The following is a 15021-nucleotide window of genomic DNA, read 5'->3' as shown; positions in this document are numbered from 1 at the left end:
AGTCTATATAGTGACTCTACTTCTCTCTTGATGTATTCCCTCAGTAAACATTGTAAACATGCGTTTATGTCTCAGTCTCTAGTTTCAAGTCTTCTTCTATACAGCATGATGTCATCATTTAGTACTTTATGGTCATTTAGAGTCACACAGACTAAAGCAGGAAACGCTTTACATTGACAGTCCCCTGCCAGAGACGTACACAGGGTCACTCCTCCTCAGTCCAGTTATGAATGAAAACAAACAACATGGCGATGGCGGCTTCATAAGTTGACCTTTTTTTTACAAACCTAATTTATTAATTAATCATTTCTTTTCTTTTTTGTTCATTTTGTCGTCGACTAAACTTCTTGAACAGATTATTTTGCGTCTCGTGAATCATCTGGAAGAATCAGGGAGTAAAAAACATAGAAAAACAGTAACTATCAACATGAGTGACGTGAAGAGACGTGAGCAGCGAGCAGAAGACTTCCTCCTCTTCAGCTCGTCTCCAGAAAGGAACGCCAACGCCGCCGAGCGTTTGATTCTCCGCCACAGTTTTTACCTGTTTAAAGCGGTCAAAGCAGCCGAGTGCGATGTGCTGAAAAGCTGAGCTGCAAACAACAACAACAACAACAATAAAGGGATATCTGCGTGTCTTTTGAGTATCAAATGCTCTCCTCTCCGCCAGCTCCGTCTCTCTAAACATCTCTCTTGGTCTCACGTTACTTTTCCTCGAGACGGCGTTCAGCGTCGACGCCGCTTCAGATGAAAGAAAGAAAACGATTCCACGGCGTACAGAACCTCTTTGGTCCGCGGTTACGGTTCCACATCCTGGTCCTCGTGCTCTGGAGGAGTCAATTATCAGCCAAAATACAATAGTTTACAGGATATTCAACCTTCGTTTCTCTTCGGTGAACTTTGAATACTCTACGTAATTCTTTACAGATCTTGTAAAATTAGATGAAATGTGAGTTTAGGGATAAGCCCCCCCCCCCCCCCGCTCAATAATTTATGTTGGTTTTTCTTGGACGGTGACGGTACATTTGGCGGTGCCATCTATGGAAGCTCAAATTAAAGGAGCCCCTGGGTTTGGGGTGAACGATTGTCTGAATGATGGAATTCAGGTTATTTTTTTACTTCTTTTTTTTAGCAAGGTCATGGAAATGTAATGGTAAGGTTATGGAAAGGTCACGGAAAAGGTTATAGAAAATTCATGGAAAGGTCATGTGAAGGTCATGGAAATCCATTGGTCAGCATGTGTCTGACCCCTGTGAGGTGTGTGATGTTGCGTGACGTCCCCTCTGTCCTCCTCCCTCCTCCAGTCCAGCCACGCAGAGCTCTCGGCCATGGAGAGCCGGAGGACCAGCCTGTTGGGCCGGGCCGAGTCTCTGAAGAGGAGCGGCGCCGAGCTGCCCGACCACTTCCACCGCAACGTGCACAACCTGACGCACACGTGGAGGCAGCTGGAGGTACTGCACACACACACACACACACACACACACAGAGATGGTATCTGGAGCATCACACTGATATTTCAGTCTAATTTTAGGCTCATCAGCTCTGATTCTAATCTCCAACATGAAGATTATAATTAGTGTTGTCTCAATTAAGGAGCCCTGCTGCCACCATGGCCTTTGATTCTGTCGAGGAACGTATACGGAAGGATGAGATTATATATATATATACTGGGATGGATGGATGCAGGGTGTCCGCGGGGCATTAAAAAGTCTTAAAAAGTCTTAAATTGCTTTTCCTAAAAATAAGGCCTTAAAAAGTCTTAAATTGTCTTAAATTCAGATTGGATTGGTCTTAAATTTTTTGGGTGTCATCTCATTACGATTATGAGGCAATCTGTTCCGCCACGTCCGTATTTTGCTCCGGTCGCTCTGCGGTGTCTCTGGTGTCACCGGGGCCACGCCCCTTCTCTGAAAGGGGCCCCGCGTATTCGGTCCCATCCCCTACAACGTGAAGCATCGGCTAGTTTAGAAAACATGGCAGGATGCAAGTTCAACAACGGCTTGAAAAGAACGAGTGTTTCTGGTCACGGTCGGTGAAATGCTTCTGAAGCTGCGTTATGTGTCGCGAGACTTTCCAGCGGTGGAATCTCACGAGCAGAGCAAGAAGCACAGAGACTAGCGAAGGCCGCCAGCAGCCCGCGGGGCTAGCTGCTGCTCCGCCGCTAGCTCCTGCTCCGCCGCCAGCAACGACGTCAACTACAACGCTGGAGGTCACCGGAGGAAATCCAGCGCCTTGCAACAAAGAGCTCATCACCGAAGACCAACGCTGCAGTGCGTTCTTCATTCTGTTCCACAAGACTCTGGACCAGACCACCGCGAGCAGACAGCTGGACTTCATGTGCGCTATTGGTGAAATGACCAGTCCCGTCAGGATCCTCTGGAGCTCATGGGCCATGACACCAGGACCTACTTCAGCACCTCAAAGTAAGTCTAACATAAATATATGTATTAACTATCCTCTTGTATATGAGTATGTGTTTCATATAGTTAAGCTTTACTCGTGTGTCAAGTTAATAACAGCTATGCATAGGCGCACTACACATTAATTAGACTAATTAACAATAGTTTTAGAATGGTAGAAGAGGGTGTTTACCTGTCAATATGTCTACATAGTGTTCACTATAGGCTCAAGGGATGGCTCACGTTGCTTAATTTGTAAAAATAGTTTTCATTCATATTTATCCAGTCTGACATTAAAGTGGTGGTGTCATGAAGAGATGTGTTGACTGTTGTTTGGCTAATGTCTGCCTTTTCTTTCTTTTTTCCAGGAGAATGGACCAAATGTCAACTGGAAGTTTTTGTATTCATACAGTTTGAAAAGGATTGTTTTCCTAGTATATTCACAAAAGCTCAGGAGTAGACATGAACCTATGCACAAACATCCATCACATAGAGACATGAGAACTCACTCACTCACACACACACACACACACACACACACACACACACACACACACACACACACACACACACACACACATACATTCTATTATGTAAATGTATTTGCATTTTAAAAGCAGCTGGAAATGTTATTTATGTTATTTTCTAGATTTTTTTGTTCAAAAGGAACTATGTTGCACGTATTTAAAAAATATATTTACTTGATTTTATAGACATTTGTTCATGGGACCTAAATGTTCTGAAAATGTTGTATTAATAAATATAATTTACAACAGCAATGACATTTGTGTTATCCTTTTGCATTACACCATACTGTTAATTTTGAACAGACATCAGTGTGTTTACTTTGAATTAATTAATTTAGATAAATGTATATTTCCTTCGTACGTTAGGTCTTAAATTTTATTTAGACGTGGTCTTAAAAAGTCTTAAAAAGTCTTAAATTTCACTGGTTTATTCCTGTAGACACCCTGTGGATGAGATTACCTGGTTATATATATGGATGGATGAGATTACCTGGACACACTCACACACACATGGTGATTCCCAGCCTTGTCGTTGGAGGATGCGTCCTCTTCCCTTCGAGGGAAGGCAAGAGGACGTGAAGATGGTGAATGTGGTTTTAAGTTGTAGAAGCACCGACAGGAAGCCGCCTCCTTTAAGATGGCGGCTTCCTGTCAGAGATCAGTTGCTCCATCAGACCCGAGAGGGAACCCTGGCGTCCTTGTCTGGGGAAGTTCCTTCAAGCCGTCATCACAGGAAAAAGTCATCAGGAAATGAAAAGGCAGATGGACCGTGTGCTCGATGCCGCGTGAGCGACGCACACACGCACACACACACACACACACACACACACACACACAGCTGGTTCATTTCCCAATCTGTTTGAAGCATCTCTACACTGGAGAGACTCAAGACATCCTCGTGAGAAAGATAACGTTGTGTAATTGTTTGTCGAGAGTGTTTAAGTTCATGAACACGTACAATACGTACAATAAATACGTACAATACACATTGGTTTTGCACTCACTCCATGTTGGTATTTGGCTGTCGCCATCTTGGTTTTTGGCAGACTCCATCTTGGTTTTTGGATGTCGCCATCTTGGTTTCTGGCTGACTCCATCCTGGTTTCTGGCCGTTGCCATTTTCAGTGACAGGAGAGGAACAATGAAACAACGTCTTAGTTACATTTAACTTTGATGAAGTGAAAACACAATGTGAAAAAATTTAAAGTGGTAAGAAGAAAACACAGGCATTGGTTGTAGCGACCTGTCAATCACCTGGTGGCCCCGCCCCTAAAGCGTCCCCTGCTTTATGGTCGTGTGACTCTAAATGACCATGATGTAAATGATGACATCATGCTGTATAGAAGACGACTTAAAGAACATCATGAGAGCTTCTTGTTCATGAGAAGATGAACTTTTACTGAAGTAGCTCCCTTCATCCCAAAGGCCGCCTGCCTTGCTTCAGGGCACGTCGGCAGCAGTTGTTGGTCTCCAGCCGGCCGTGCTGATTAAATCCAGGTGACAGCTGGCGGCTCGTCAGGAGCCTCGAAGGTGACGACGAGACTTTGTTCCTCCGAAGAATCCAACCGTCACACACTCAGAGAGACATCTGTGTGTGTGTGTGTGTGTGTGGTTTTATTTACATATGTATCATCCTCTGAAACATATTTCATTTTACAAATTAAACAACAGCAACAGATGAGTCTGTCTCTGTCTTTCTCTCATCCCTCCTCTTCCCCTTTCTCTCACCCCTCCCTCTCTTTCCTCCCCCTCTCCCTCCCCAGATCTCTCTCTCATGCCCCCCCTCTCTCTCGTCCCCCCCTCTTCCTCTCTCTCTTTCTCGCCCCTTCTCTCCCTCCATCCCACTTTCCCCCCTATCTCTCTTTCTGACTCTACCTTCTTCTCTCTCTCGTCCCCTCCTCATTTCCTCTCTCTCTCTCGCCCCCCTCTTCCTCTCTCTCTCTCTCTCGTCCCCTCCTCATTTCCTCTCTCTCGCCTCCCTCTTCCCCCCCCCCCCCAACATGGCGTCTGAGTAGCATATTAACAGCCTATCAGTGCTGGCGTCGGCATCTGCTGCTCTGACACAAATTGGGAATTAACTGGAATTGATGTCCTGAGCCTCTGAACTGTCCTGGCCTTATGAAGAATGTATGACACGCACGCACGCACACAACACACACACACACATGCCGAAGAAAATAAAGAGGTTGTAAATTAACTTTAATCTTTTCTGTTGTGGATTTTGGCAGAAGAGCAGCTCATTGTTTCAAGGTCAAACAGATAGAGAGACAGACTGGCAGACAGAGAGAGACAGAAAGACAGAGAGAGAGACAGACCTACAGATTAAAATGATAACGCATGCGTCTGTGTTGCATAATATAAAAGGAGAAACACAAAGAAGAATGAGAGTCTCAGGAACACGCACACACACACTCTCTCTCTCTCTCAGGTTAGTTGTGTGTATTTCAGCTGCAGGTAAATGAACATTTGAAATGTTGTTTTCTGTTCTTTCCCCATCCCGCCGTACGGGTTCAATCTGCAGGGGGACAACATCTCTCCTTCGCTCTCCTTCGCTCTCTTTATCTCTTATTTGTTAATTTTCTTTTCTCGTCTTCCGTCTTTCCCACCGGATCTTTTTTTTTCTTGTATTAGCTCCATTTGCATTTTCCACATTTTCTCTCGTTTCCCCCCCAGAACGATCTTTTTGTTCTCCGTCTTCATTTCATTTCACGTTTTCTTTCCCCGCTCTATATATTCAGAATCAGAATCAGAATCAGAATCAGAAACAGTTTTATTGCCAGGAATGTTTACACAAACGAGGAATTTGTTTTGGTGGAAGGTGCAACATTTGGACATGACAAACAAACAACAATCAACACGACAGAAAGACAACAAGTAATGTGAAAGTGTTTGGGTGTGTGCTTCAAGTGGTGTGTTTTAGTTAAAAGTGTATGTTACGCGTGGCGTGTGTTTAAGTTAAAGTGCATGCAAATAAAGTGGCATGTGTGTGGAGGAGGCCTCAAGTTAAAGTGCATGTTAAAGTGACGTGTGAGGAGGCTCAGGAGGGAAGAAGAAGGAGGAGGGAGGAGTGGGAGGAAGAGGAAGGAGCGGGAAGAAGGAGGAGAGAGGAAGGTGGAAGAAGAGGTGGTAGTCCTGGGGTGACAGTCAGTCAGTCCCGGGTCCATTGATGAGCCCGACTGCCGACGGGAAAAAACTTTGGTGTGGCGGGTGGTCTTTGTCCTGATGGACGCAGCCTCCTCCCGAGGGAGGGACTCGAACAGGAGTGTCCAGGGTGGGAGGGTCAGCGACAATCTTTCTGGCCCGCTTCAGTGACCTGGAAGTGAACAGGACCTGGAGGAAGGCAGATTGCAGCCGATAACCCTCTCGGCCGAGCGGATGATGCTCTGCAGCCTGCGCTTGTCTTTGGCTGTGGCTGCAGGGTGCCAGACGGTGATGGAGGAGCAGATGATGGACTCAACGATGGCCGTGTAGAACTGTACCATCATTCTCCCTGGCAGGTTGAATTTCCTCAGCTGCCTCAGGAAGAACATCCTCTGCTGGGCCTTCTTGGTGATGGAGCCGATGTTCAGCTCCCACTTGAGGTCCTGGGAGATGATGGAGCCCAGGAAGCGGTAGGACTCCACAGCGTCGACGGGGGAGTCACACAGGATGAGAGGGGCGGGTGGGGCTGCATTCCTCCTGAAATCCACAACCATCTCCACTGTCTTTAGAGCGTTGAGCTCCAGGTTGTTCTGGCTGCACCAGGTCACCAGGTGGTCAGTCTCCCACCTGTAGGCGGTCTCGTCCCACCAGAGATGAGCCCAATGAGGGTGGTGTCATCCGCGAACTTTAGGAGCTTGACGGACTGGTGACTGGAGGTGCAGCTGTTGGTGTACAGGAGAACAGCAGAGGGAGAGAACACAGCCTTGGGGAACCTGTGCTGGTGGTCCGGGAGCCTGAGACGTGTTTCCCCAGCCTCACGTGCTGCTTCCTGTCGGTCAGGAAGTCTGTGATCCACCTGCAGGTGGAGTCGGGCACGTGCAGCTGGGAGAGCTTGTCCTGCAGCAGGGACGGGATGATTGTATTGAAAGCAGAGCTGAAGTCCACAAACAGGATCCTGGCGTAGGTTCCTGGGAGTCCAGATGCTGGAGGATGTAGTGAAGGGCCATGTTGACTGCATCGTCTACAGACCTGTTGGCTCTGTGGGCGAACTGCAGGGGATCCAGGAGTGGGACGGTGATGGTCTTGAGGTGTGACAGGACCAAGCGTTCAAAGGACTTCATGACCACAGAGGTCAGGGCGACGGGCCTGTAGTTATTGAGTCCTGTGATATTGGGTTTTGGGGACGGGATGATGGTGGAGGCCTTGAAGCAGGCTGGAACGTGGCATGTCTCCAGGGAGGTGTTGAAGATGTCGGTGAACACCGGAGACAGCTGGTCAGCACAGTGCTTCAGGGTGGAGGGGAGACGGAGTCCGGGCCCGCTGCTGCGGGGTTCTGCTTTTTGAACAGCCTGTTGACGTCTCTCTCCAGGGTGACGAGGGTTGTCCGTGAGGAGATGGGGGGTGCTCCAGAGGTGTGCCCCCCTGGTGGGCTGGGGAGGGTGGGCTGATGGTCTGTGGCTTGTTGATGGGGCTGTGGGGATTGTCTCAGGACTGCTCCATTGTCTTTCAAAGCGGCAGTAGAACTCATTGAGCTCGTCTGCCAGAAGCACATTGTTCATGGAGTGGGGTGATTTGGGCTTGTAGTTGGTGATCTGCCTGAGCCCTCTCCAGACAGAAGCAGAGTCGTTTGCTGAGAGCTGCTGTTGCAGTTTCTCAGAGTACAGTCGTTTAGCATCTCTCACCGCCTTGCTAAACCTGTATTTTGACTCTGTGTACAGGTCCTTGTCCCCACTCCTGAATGCCTGGTCCTTCTGCAGTCTTAGCTTCCTGAGCTCCGCTGTGAACCAGGGTTTGTCGTTGTTATAACTCACCCTGGAGCTGGATGGAATACAGCTGTCCTCACAGAAGCTGATGTAGGAAGTTACAGCCTCTGTGTACTCATCCAGGCTGTTGGTAGCAGTCCTGAAGACATCCCAGTCAGTACAGTCCAAGCACGCCCGTAGATCCTCCAGAGCCTCACTGGTCCACTTCTTGAACTTCCTCACCACAGGTTTGCAGAGCTTTAGTCTCTGCCTGTATGAGGGAATCAGATGAACCATGGCGTGGTCAGAGTTTCCCAGTGCAGCTCGAGGGACGGCGTGATAGGCCCTGCTGATTGTTGTGTAGCAGTGGTCCAGAATGCTCTTCTCTCTGGTAGGGCATTTAATTAACTGTCTATATTTAGGGAGTTCGTGGCTGAGGTTTCCTTTGTTAAAATCCCAGTACAATAACTAAAGAGTCCGGGAAGGTCCGCTCCACACACCGTATCTGTTCAGCGAGGGTCTGTTGTGCCTCGTGCACGTTCCCTGCGGCATGTAAACTCCGGCCAGGATGAATGAAGCGAACTCACGTGGGAGTAGAAGGGTTTGCAGTGAATGATAAAGATTCCAGGTCCGGCGAACAGTGCTGTAGAATCACCGTTACGTCGTTGCACCAGCCGTTGTTGAGGTAAAGCAGATTCCTCCACCCTTTGCTTTTCCGGAGAGCTCCGTGACCGGTCCGCTCGGAACAGCTGGAAGCCAGCGAGCTGGAGCGCAGAATCTGGTATCGATCCACTTAGCCATGATTCCGTAAAGCACAGGACAGAGGATGAGGAGAAGTCTCTGTCTCTCCCACCAGCAGCTGGAGTTCGTCCAGTTTGTTGCACAGTGAGCGGACGTTGGAGAGAATATGCCCGCAGCGCTGTACGAGATCCCGTTTCCGTAGCCGTACAAGCGCCCCTGAGCGTTTCCTCTCCGGGCGTCTCACCGCGTGGGAAGGTGAGCACACCTTTACAAAATGTCCAGTAACTCCACAGAAGTTAAAAACGTTGGAAATAAATCCGCTGGAGTTGTTCCCCTGATGTTCATGAGCTCTTCTCTGGTGAAAGAGCTCCGGGAATCACAGCAGAAAACAGTATTTAAGACGAAAACAACAAAAAACATCGCGCACCAACGCACCGAGGCGGCCGTCCGCGGCGCCATCAGCGTCCCTCTTGCTCTTCTTTGTTGTTCTCATAATTATTTCCCCCTTTTTTATTTTTGTATGCTAGCAAAGAGAATCTCTCTGTCCTCAAAGGTCGTTTCAAGTCAGCGGATGCTGAGTAATAAAAAGTCATTGGTACATAAAACACTTGTTTAGATACCGCACTGTTCATAAGCCATACGTTGCGTTCAGTGGTAATCAGAGTTTAGAGAAGAACGTCGTTTGTTTGTTCTTCTCATTTTGACAATCAACGCTTTCACGCTCTGAACCTCAAAAACCCTCCGCAGGGATAGAGAAGCATGTTTTATTAAAACAAAACTGCACCGCACAAAATCAGGTAACCGTCGTCAGACGTTCATCTTTCCGACCCTCCTCGAATGCATCATTTGTGAGGAAACCTTCAAAAGAAATTGTGACTTTTCATATGAGACATTCTATATATGCATATATATGGGTTCAGAGGGTCTTTAAACTAATCTGTGTTCAGCTCTTCAGAGAAGACTTCATGTATTTTGTCTTTCTATCTCCTAATTATATCCGAGGACTCGTCCTCGCCTCCGACGCAGACTCGTACAGCGGCGTTTCATTTCACCGGTCAGGGGGTCCTTTAATCGTCCTCATCATTCTTTTCTTTTTTTTACCCGCCAGACTTCAGCTAAAGTAGTTTCTCCACTCAGGAGGCCGGTGGCTCGATGCGTATTGTACAAAACACATAGACATGCAAATGAGCAGCGGCCCCGTGGGGCTCAGCGGCATCATCACTGCTGCCTTGTTACGGACGTTTAGAAACCCTCGCTCACACCGAGCGGCCTCACGAACAAACGCTCCGCAGGCCGGAGGTCACCTCCCGCTTGGGACGGGCTGGACCGGAAGCTTGGGAGCAAAGACGTCGATGCCCGGCGCGCGCTGATGGAATCGGGTTTTCCCAGTCACGGCGTGTCCTTGCTTGATTCGTCGCGCCGCGATCACGTGACCTTTCAGGAGAAAACAAACAGCCCGCTCTACCACTGGTTCTGTACGCGGGTAACTGATTATAGGCGTGACGGGTTGGCTAATCGAGCGGTTGGTTAATCGAGCGGTTGGTTAATCGAGCGGTTGGTTTTAGCGGCGGTTGGTTTTAGCGGCGGTTGGTTTTACCGGCGGTTGGTTTAGCGGCGGTTGGTTTTAGCGGCGGTTGGTTAATCGAGCGGTTGGTTAATCGAGCGGTTGGTTTTAGCGGCGGTTGGTTTAGCGGCGGTTGGTTTTAGCGGCGGTTGGTTTAGCGGCGGTTGGTTTTAGCGGCGGTTGGTTTTAGCGGCGGTTGGTTTAGCGGCGGTTGGTTTTAGCGGCGGTTGGTTTAGCGCCGGTTGGTTTTAGCGGCAGTTGGTTTAGCGGCAGTTGGTTTAGCGGCGGTTGGTTTAGCGGTTGGTTTTAACGGCGGTTGGTTGGTATAGAGGCGGTTGGTTTAGCAGCGGTTGGTTGGTTGGTTTAGAGGCGGTTGGTTTAGCAGTGGTTGGTTGCTTTAGAGGCGGTTGGTTTAGAGGCGGTTGGTTTAGCGGCGGTTGGTTTAGAGGCGGTTGGTTTAGAGGCGGTTGGTTGGTTTAGAGGCGGTTGGTTTAGCAGCGGTTGGTTGGTTTAGAGCCGGTTGGTTTAGAGGCGGTTGGTTTAGAGGTGGTTGGTTTAGCGGCGATTGGTTTAGAGGCGGTTGGTTTAGCGGCGGTTGGTTTAGAGGCGGTTGGTTTAGAGGCGGTTGGTTTAGCAGCGGTTAGTTTAGCGGCGGTTGGTTTAGAGGCGGTTGGTTTAGAGGCGGTTGGTTTAGCGGCGGTTGGTTTTAGCGGCGGTTGGTTTAGCGGCGGTTGGTTTTAGCGGTTGGTTTAGCGGTTGGTTTAAGCGGTTGGTTTAGCGGCGGTTGGTTTAGAGGCGGTTGGTTTAGCGGCGGTTGGTTTAGCGGCGGTTGGTTTAGCGGCGGTTGGTTTTAGCGGCGGTTGGTTTAGCGGCGGTTGGTTTTAGCGGCGGTTGGTTTAGCGGCGGTTGGTTTTAGCGGCGGTTGGTTTTAGCGGCGGTTGGTTTAGCGGCGGTTGGTTTTAGCGGCAGTTGGTTTAGCGGCGGTTGGTTTTAACGGCGGTTGGTTTTAGCGGCGGTTGGTTTAGCGGCGGTTGGTTGGTATAGAGGCGGTTGGTTTAGCAGCGGTTGGTTGGTTGGTTTAGAGGCGGTTGGTTTAGCAGTGGTTGGTTGGTTTAGAGGCGGTTGGTTTAGAGGCGGTTGGTTTAGCGGCGGTTGGTTTAGAGGCGGTTGGTTGGTTTAGAGGCGGTAGGTTTAGCAGCGGTTGGTTGGTTTAGAGCCGGTTGGTTTAGAGCCGGTTGGTTGGTTTAGAGGCGGTTGGTTTAGCAGCGGTTGGTTGGTTTAGAGGCGGTTGGTTTAGAGGCGGTTGGTTTAGAGGCGGTTGGTTTAGCGGCGGTTGGTTTAGAGGCGGTTGGTTTAGAGGCAGTTGCTTTAGCGGCGGTTGGTTTAGCGGCGGTTGGTTTAGAGGCAGTTGGTTTAGAGGCGGTTGGTTGGTTTAGAGGCGGTTGGTTTAGCAGCGGTTGGTTGGTTTAGAGCCGGTTGGTTTAGAGGCGGTTGGTTTAGAGGCGGTTGGTTTAGAGGCGGTTGGTTTAGCGGCGGTTGGTTTAGCGGCGGTTGGTTTAGCGGCGGTTGGTTTAGAGGCAGTTGGTTTAGAGGCGGTTGGTTTAGCGGCGGTTGGTTTAGAGGCGGTTGGTTTAGAGGCGGTTGGTTGGTTTAGAGGCGGTTGGTTTAGCAGCGGTTGGTTGGTTTAGAGCCGGTTGGTTTAGAGGCGGTTGGTTTAGAGGCGGTTGGTTTAGCGGCGGTTGGTTTAGCGGCGGTTGGTTTAGAGGCGGTTGGTTTATAACTTTCATTTTGTTATCAGTGTTTATGTTGTTATGGTGAAGTTCACTCAGGAACTAAAGAAATTTCTCCAGCAGCAGAGCTAAGAGTCACAACAACAACGACAACTTATCGAGCCGTAAACTAGTAAAACCTTCATGAGTCATCGTTCATATTGGACATCTGTCTCAGTAATTGAGTAACTGTACAATATATATATATATATATATATATATATATATATATATAATGAAGCATATTGACATGCAGCCTTCACCTCGTGACTCGGTGACTTACAGCAGCTAGTTGTGATCGCCAGAGAAGTTTGTTTGTTCTGTATTGATGAACACTTTTCAGAAGAAGAAAAAAACACAAAAACATGAGCACACACACACACACTCAAACACACACACATACTCACACACACACTCGTTCTCTCTCTAAACCCAAGTGGGAATAGTCTCTCAGCGGCTTGCTGTGTCTGACTGTGTGATCAACAGGGGTTGGAAAATTACTCTGTAGAGCATTCACACACGCACACACACACACACACACACACTTGGACTCTCTTGTTATTGTGAGTCGCTCCCATTTGAAACAGTGATTGCTTCTCACCAAACACTCTCGGTTTGAATTGTGTCTAAATGGTGTTTTGCTGTGCGTGTAATATCAGCTCTGAATTAGCAGCTGATCAGTTTGCACCTGGGAAAACCAACGGTCCCACTCTGAGAGCATTGTTCACACAACAACAACAACAACGAAGAGGAAGACAAACCAACGCCAGACGACGATGGCATTAGCGACCTCCAGCTAACTCACAGCCGCAAATAACAACATTAACGTTGTGATGTAACAGAAGGAAACGCCATAGATACCTCAATAAATACTTCAATAAATACTTTAATAAATATTTCTTCCACTGCTGTTTTTAACATGAAAACAGAATCAGGGTTTATTGATCTCCACGTTTCCGTCCTGACTGTCTTGATTCCCACGTCCTAACTCCTTCCCTCTTCTCCTCAGAAGATCCTCTCGGAGCATTCTCCAACGGGCTCGTCCTGCCGGCGCAATCGGTCGGCGGGCCCGACCTCCTCGCCGACGGGTGGCGGCCCCGAGGACCCCCGCTCGGCCCTCTCGCCGCTCACCAACTCGCTGCTGGTCCAGCTGGAGGCTCGCATCAAGGAGCTGAAGGCCTGGCTGAGGGACACGGAGCTCCTCATCTTCAACTCCTGCCTGGGCCGAGGCCACGACGCCTCGCAGCAGCTGCTCAGCTTCAAGGTACCGCACGGCGCTTTGTCTGCTTAGCGAGCGGCAGTTTAGCCCAGTGCCGGTTAGTAAGCGGCGGCATCAAACCTACGAAGCAGAAGTTTGAAGTCCCCGGAGAACTTTAATTTTGTGATCAGTGTTTATGTTTTTTAATGGGGTAAAGATCCATCGTGGAGGTTAAACATTGTTTCTGCACGACATTAAACATTGAAGTAGTAAATATACGAGCTGCCGATGAGGAGGAGGAAGTAGTTTCTTCACTAACTTTCAAATATGTGACAAAGCTTTGACCAATCAGCATCGAGCTCTGAAAGAAAAACATGTTGGCTGTGTGTGTGTGTGTGTGTGTGTTGCTAAGTATAGTGATACATCGTCTTAATGAGGCCAGATGAAGGATGTGTGGAGGAAACAGCGGTTAGCCTTCAGAGCCACGGGACGCTAACAGGATATTAATCAGCCCGACTCACACAGAGAACAGCTAGCCGCGCTGATTAGCCTAGCCCTGCCGCGTGACTGACAACCACACACACACACACACAGAAATAGACATACAGAGAGAAGTGCATTAATTCATGTATGTTTTTTCACACACACACACACACATCAATCTATGCAGATGAGTGACACATGCGACCACACGGGAGCATAAATCAAGGCATGCATAAGAATATAAAGATGTAAACATAAAGTGACACACAAACATGCAAAACACACACACAGACACACACACACACTCACAACCAGACACACACACAAACATGAAAAACACACACACAGACACACACATGCAACACACACACAGAACCTCTAGATATGATTTAATTGTCTCATAAAACATTTTTATGGCAATTTCAAGACGTGTTTAAGTTGGTTTGAGTTTGTGTTCTTATTATTTTATTGTATTTATTATTATTTTATTTAATCGAAGGTTCAAAACGTGAATGTGAAGCTTTTAATGCTTTTTGTCACATTTGTTCTATTATTGAGATTAGAAAAAAAATAGTTTATGAGAAGTCACCAACTATTGGTCTGCTGATGGAAACACACACACACTCACACACAAACTCACACACATACACACACTCACATACTCACACAGACACACACACAGGCTAAACGATGAAACAGTAAAGCTTTATCTGGGCTGAACTTGTCGCACGCTCAGTGGGACGCCATCGATTCCTGAGGCCTTCTGGAGAAATGAAGATTGGAAATATTGATAACAGACATTTGGAGAGAGAGAGGGAGGGGGAGAGAGAGATGGGGGGAGAGAGACTGATTTTAAGGATCATTTGTCTGTTTTTGGGACGTTTGAACTCGTCAATAAGTTCAATTTCTGCTTCTTAGTCTACGACTGAGAGGGACACACACATGTTTATATTTATTTAGATATATTTATATAAACACACAAACAAATGCATATTTCAGAAATGTGATTCAACGTTTGTTAGATTTCAACGTATTCGTTATATTTTCGTAAATCTGTTCAGCTCTGATGAGACACACACACAATGACACACTGACACACACACACTGAGACACACACTGACACTCGCAGACACACACAGTGCACACACATAAACGCACACACACACACGCTCAAACATGAATGCTGATTTTTCTCTCATTAGCAATATATAATCAATATATATATAATTATCGGCCGTATTTGTAAATTTAAGGTCATAAAAAGTTTATTTCCACTAATGATTTCATGATCATATTTTTTATTTATATTTATATAACAGATGGGTTTAGTGTGTGTTTCTCTCTGTATGTTTTCATATGGTTAGACTCTGTGTCAGCAGAACTGATCAAAATAGGATTAAACAGCATTTACATGACATCATGTATTATTAACACGTCTTAATATTTAATCTTATAATGTC

The 15021-nt window shown here is 47.5% G+C and overlaps 1 protein-coding gene across 1 annotated transcript in view; it reads left to right on the top strand.

The window, feature by feature from the left end:
* Window positions 1–15021, top strand: part of akap6 (A kinase (PRKA) anchor protein 6) — a 131157-nt gene that overhangs the window by 94895 nt on the left and 21241 nt on the right. Inside the window, exons 15-16 of the mRNA XM_056426506.1 lie at window positions 1302–1448; window positions 12890–13144. Coding sequence (XP_056282481.1) covers window positions 1302–1448; window positions 12890–13144 — 402 coding nt within the window. The remainder of the gene's footprint in view (window positions 1–1301; window positions 1449–12889; window positions 13145–15021) is intronic.

The sequence above is a fragment of the Pseudoliparis swirei genome, chromosome 11 (assembly GCF_029220125.1).
Source record: "Pseudoliparis swirei isolate HS2019 ecotype Mariana Trench chromosome 11, NWPU_hadal_v1, whole genome shotgun sequence".
Taxonomy (NCBI): Eukaryota; Metazoa; Chordata; class Actinopteri; order Perciformes; family Liparidae; genus Pseudoliparis; species Pseudoliparis swirei.
This window is presented reverse-complemented; position numbering and strand designations above follow the sequence as displayed.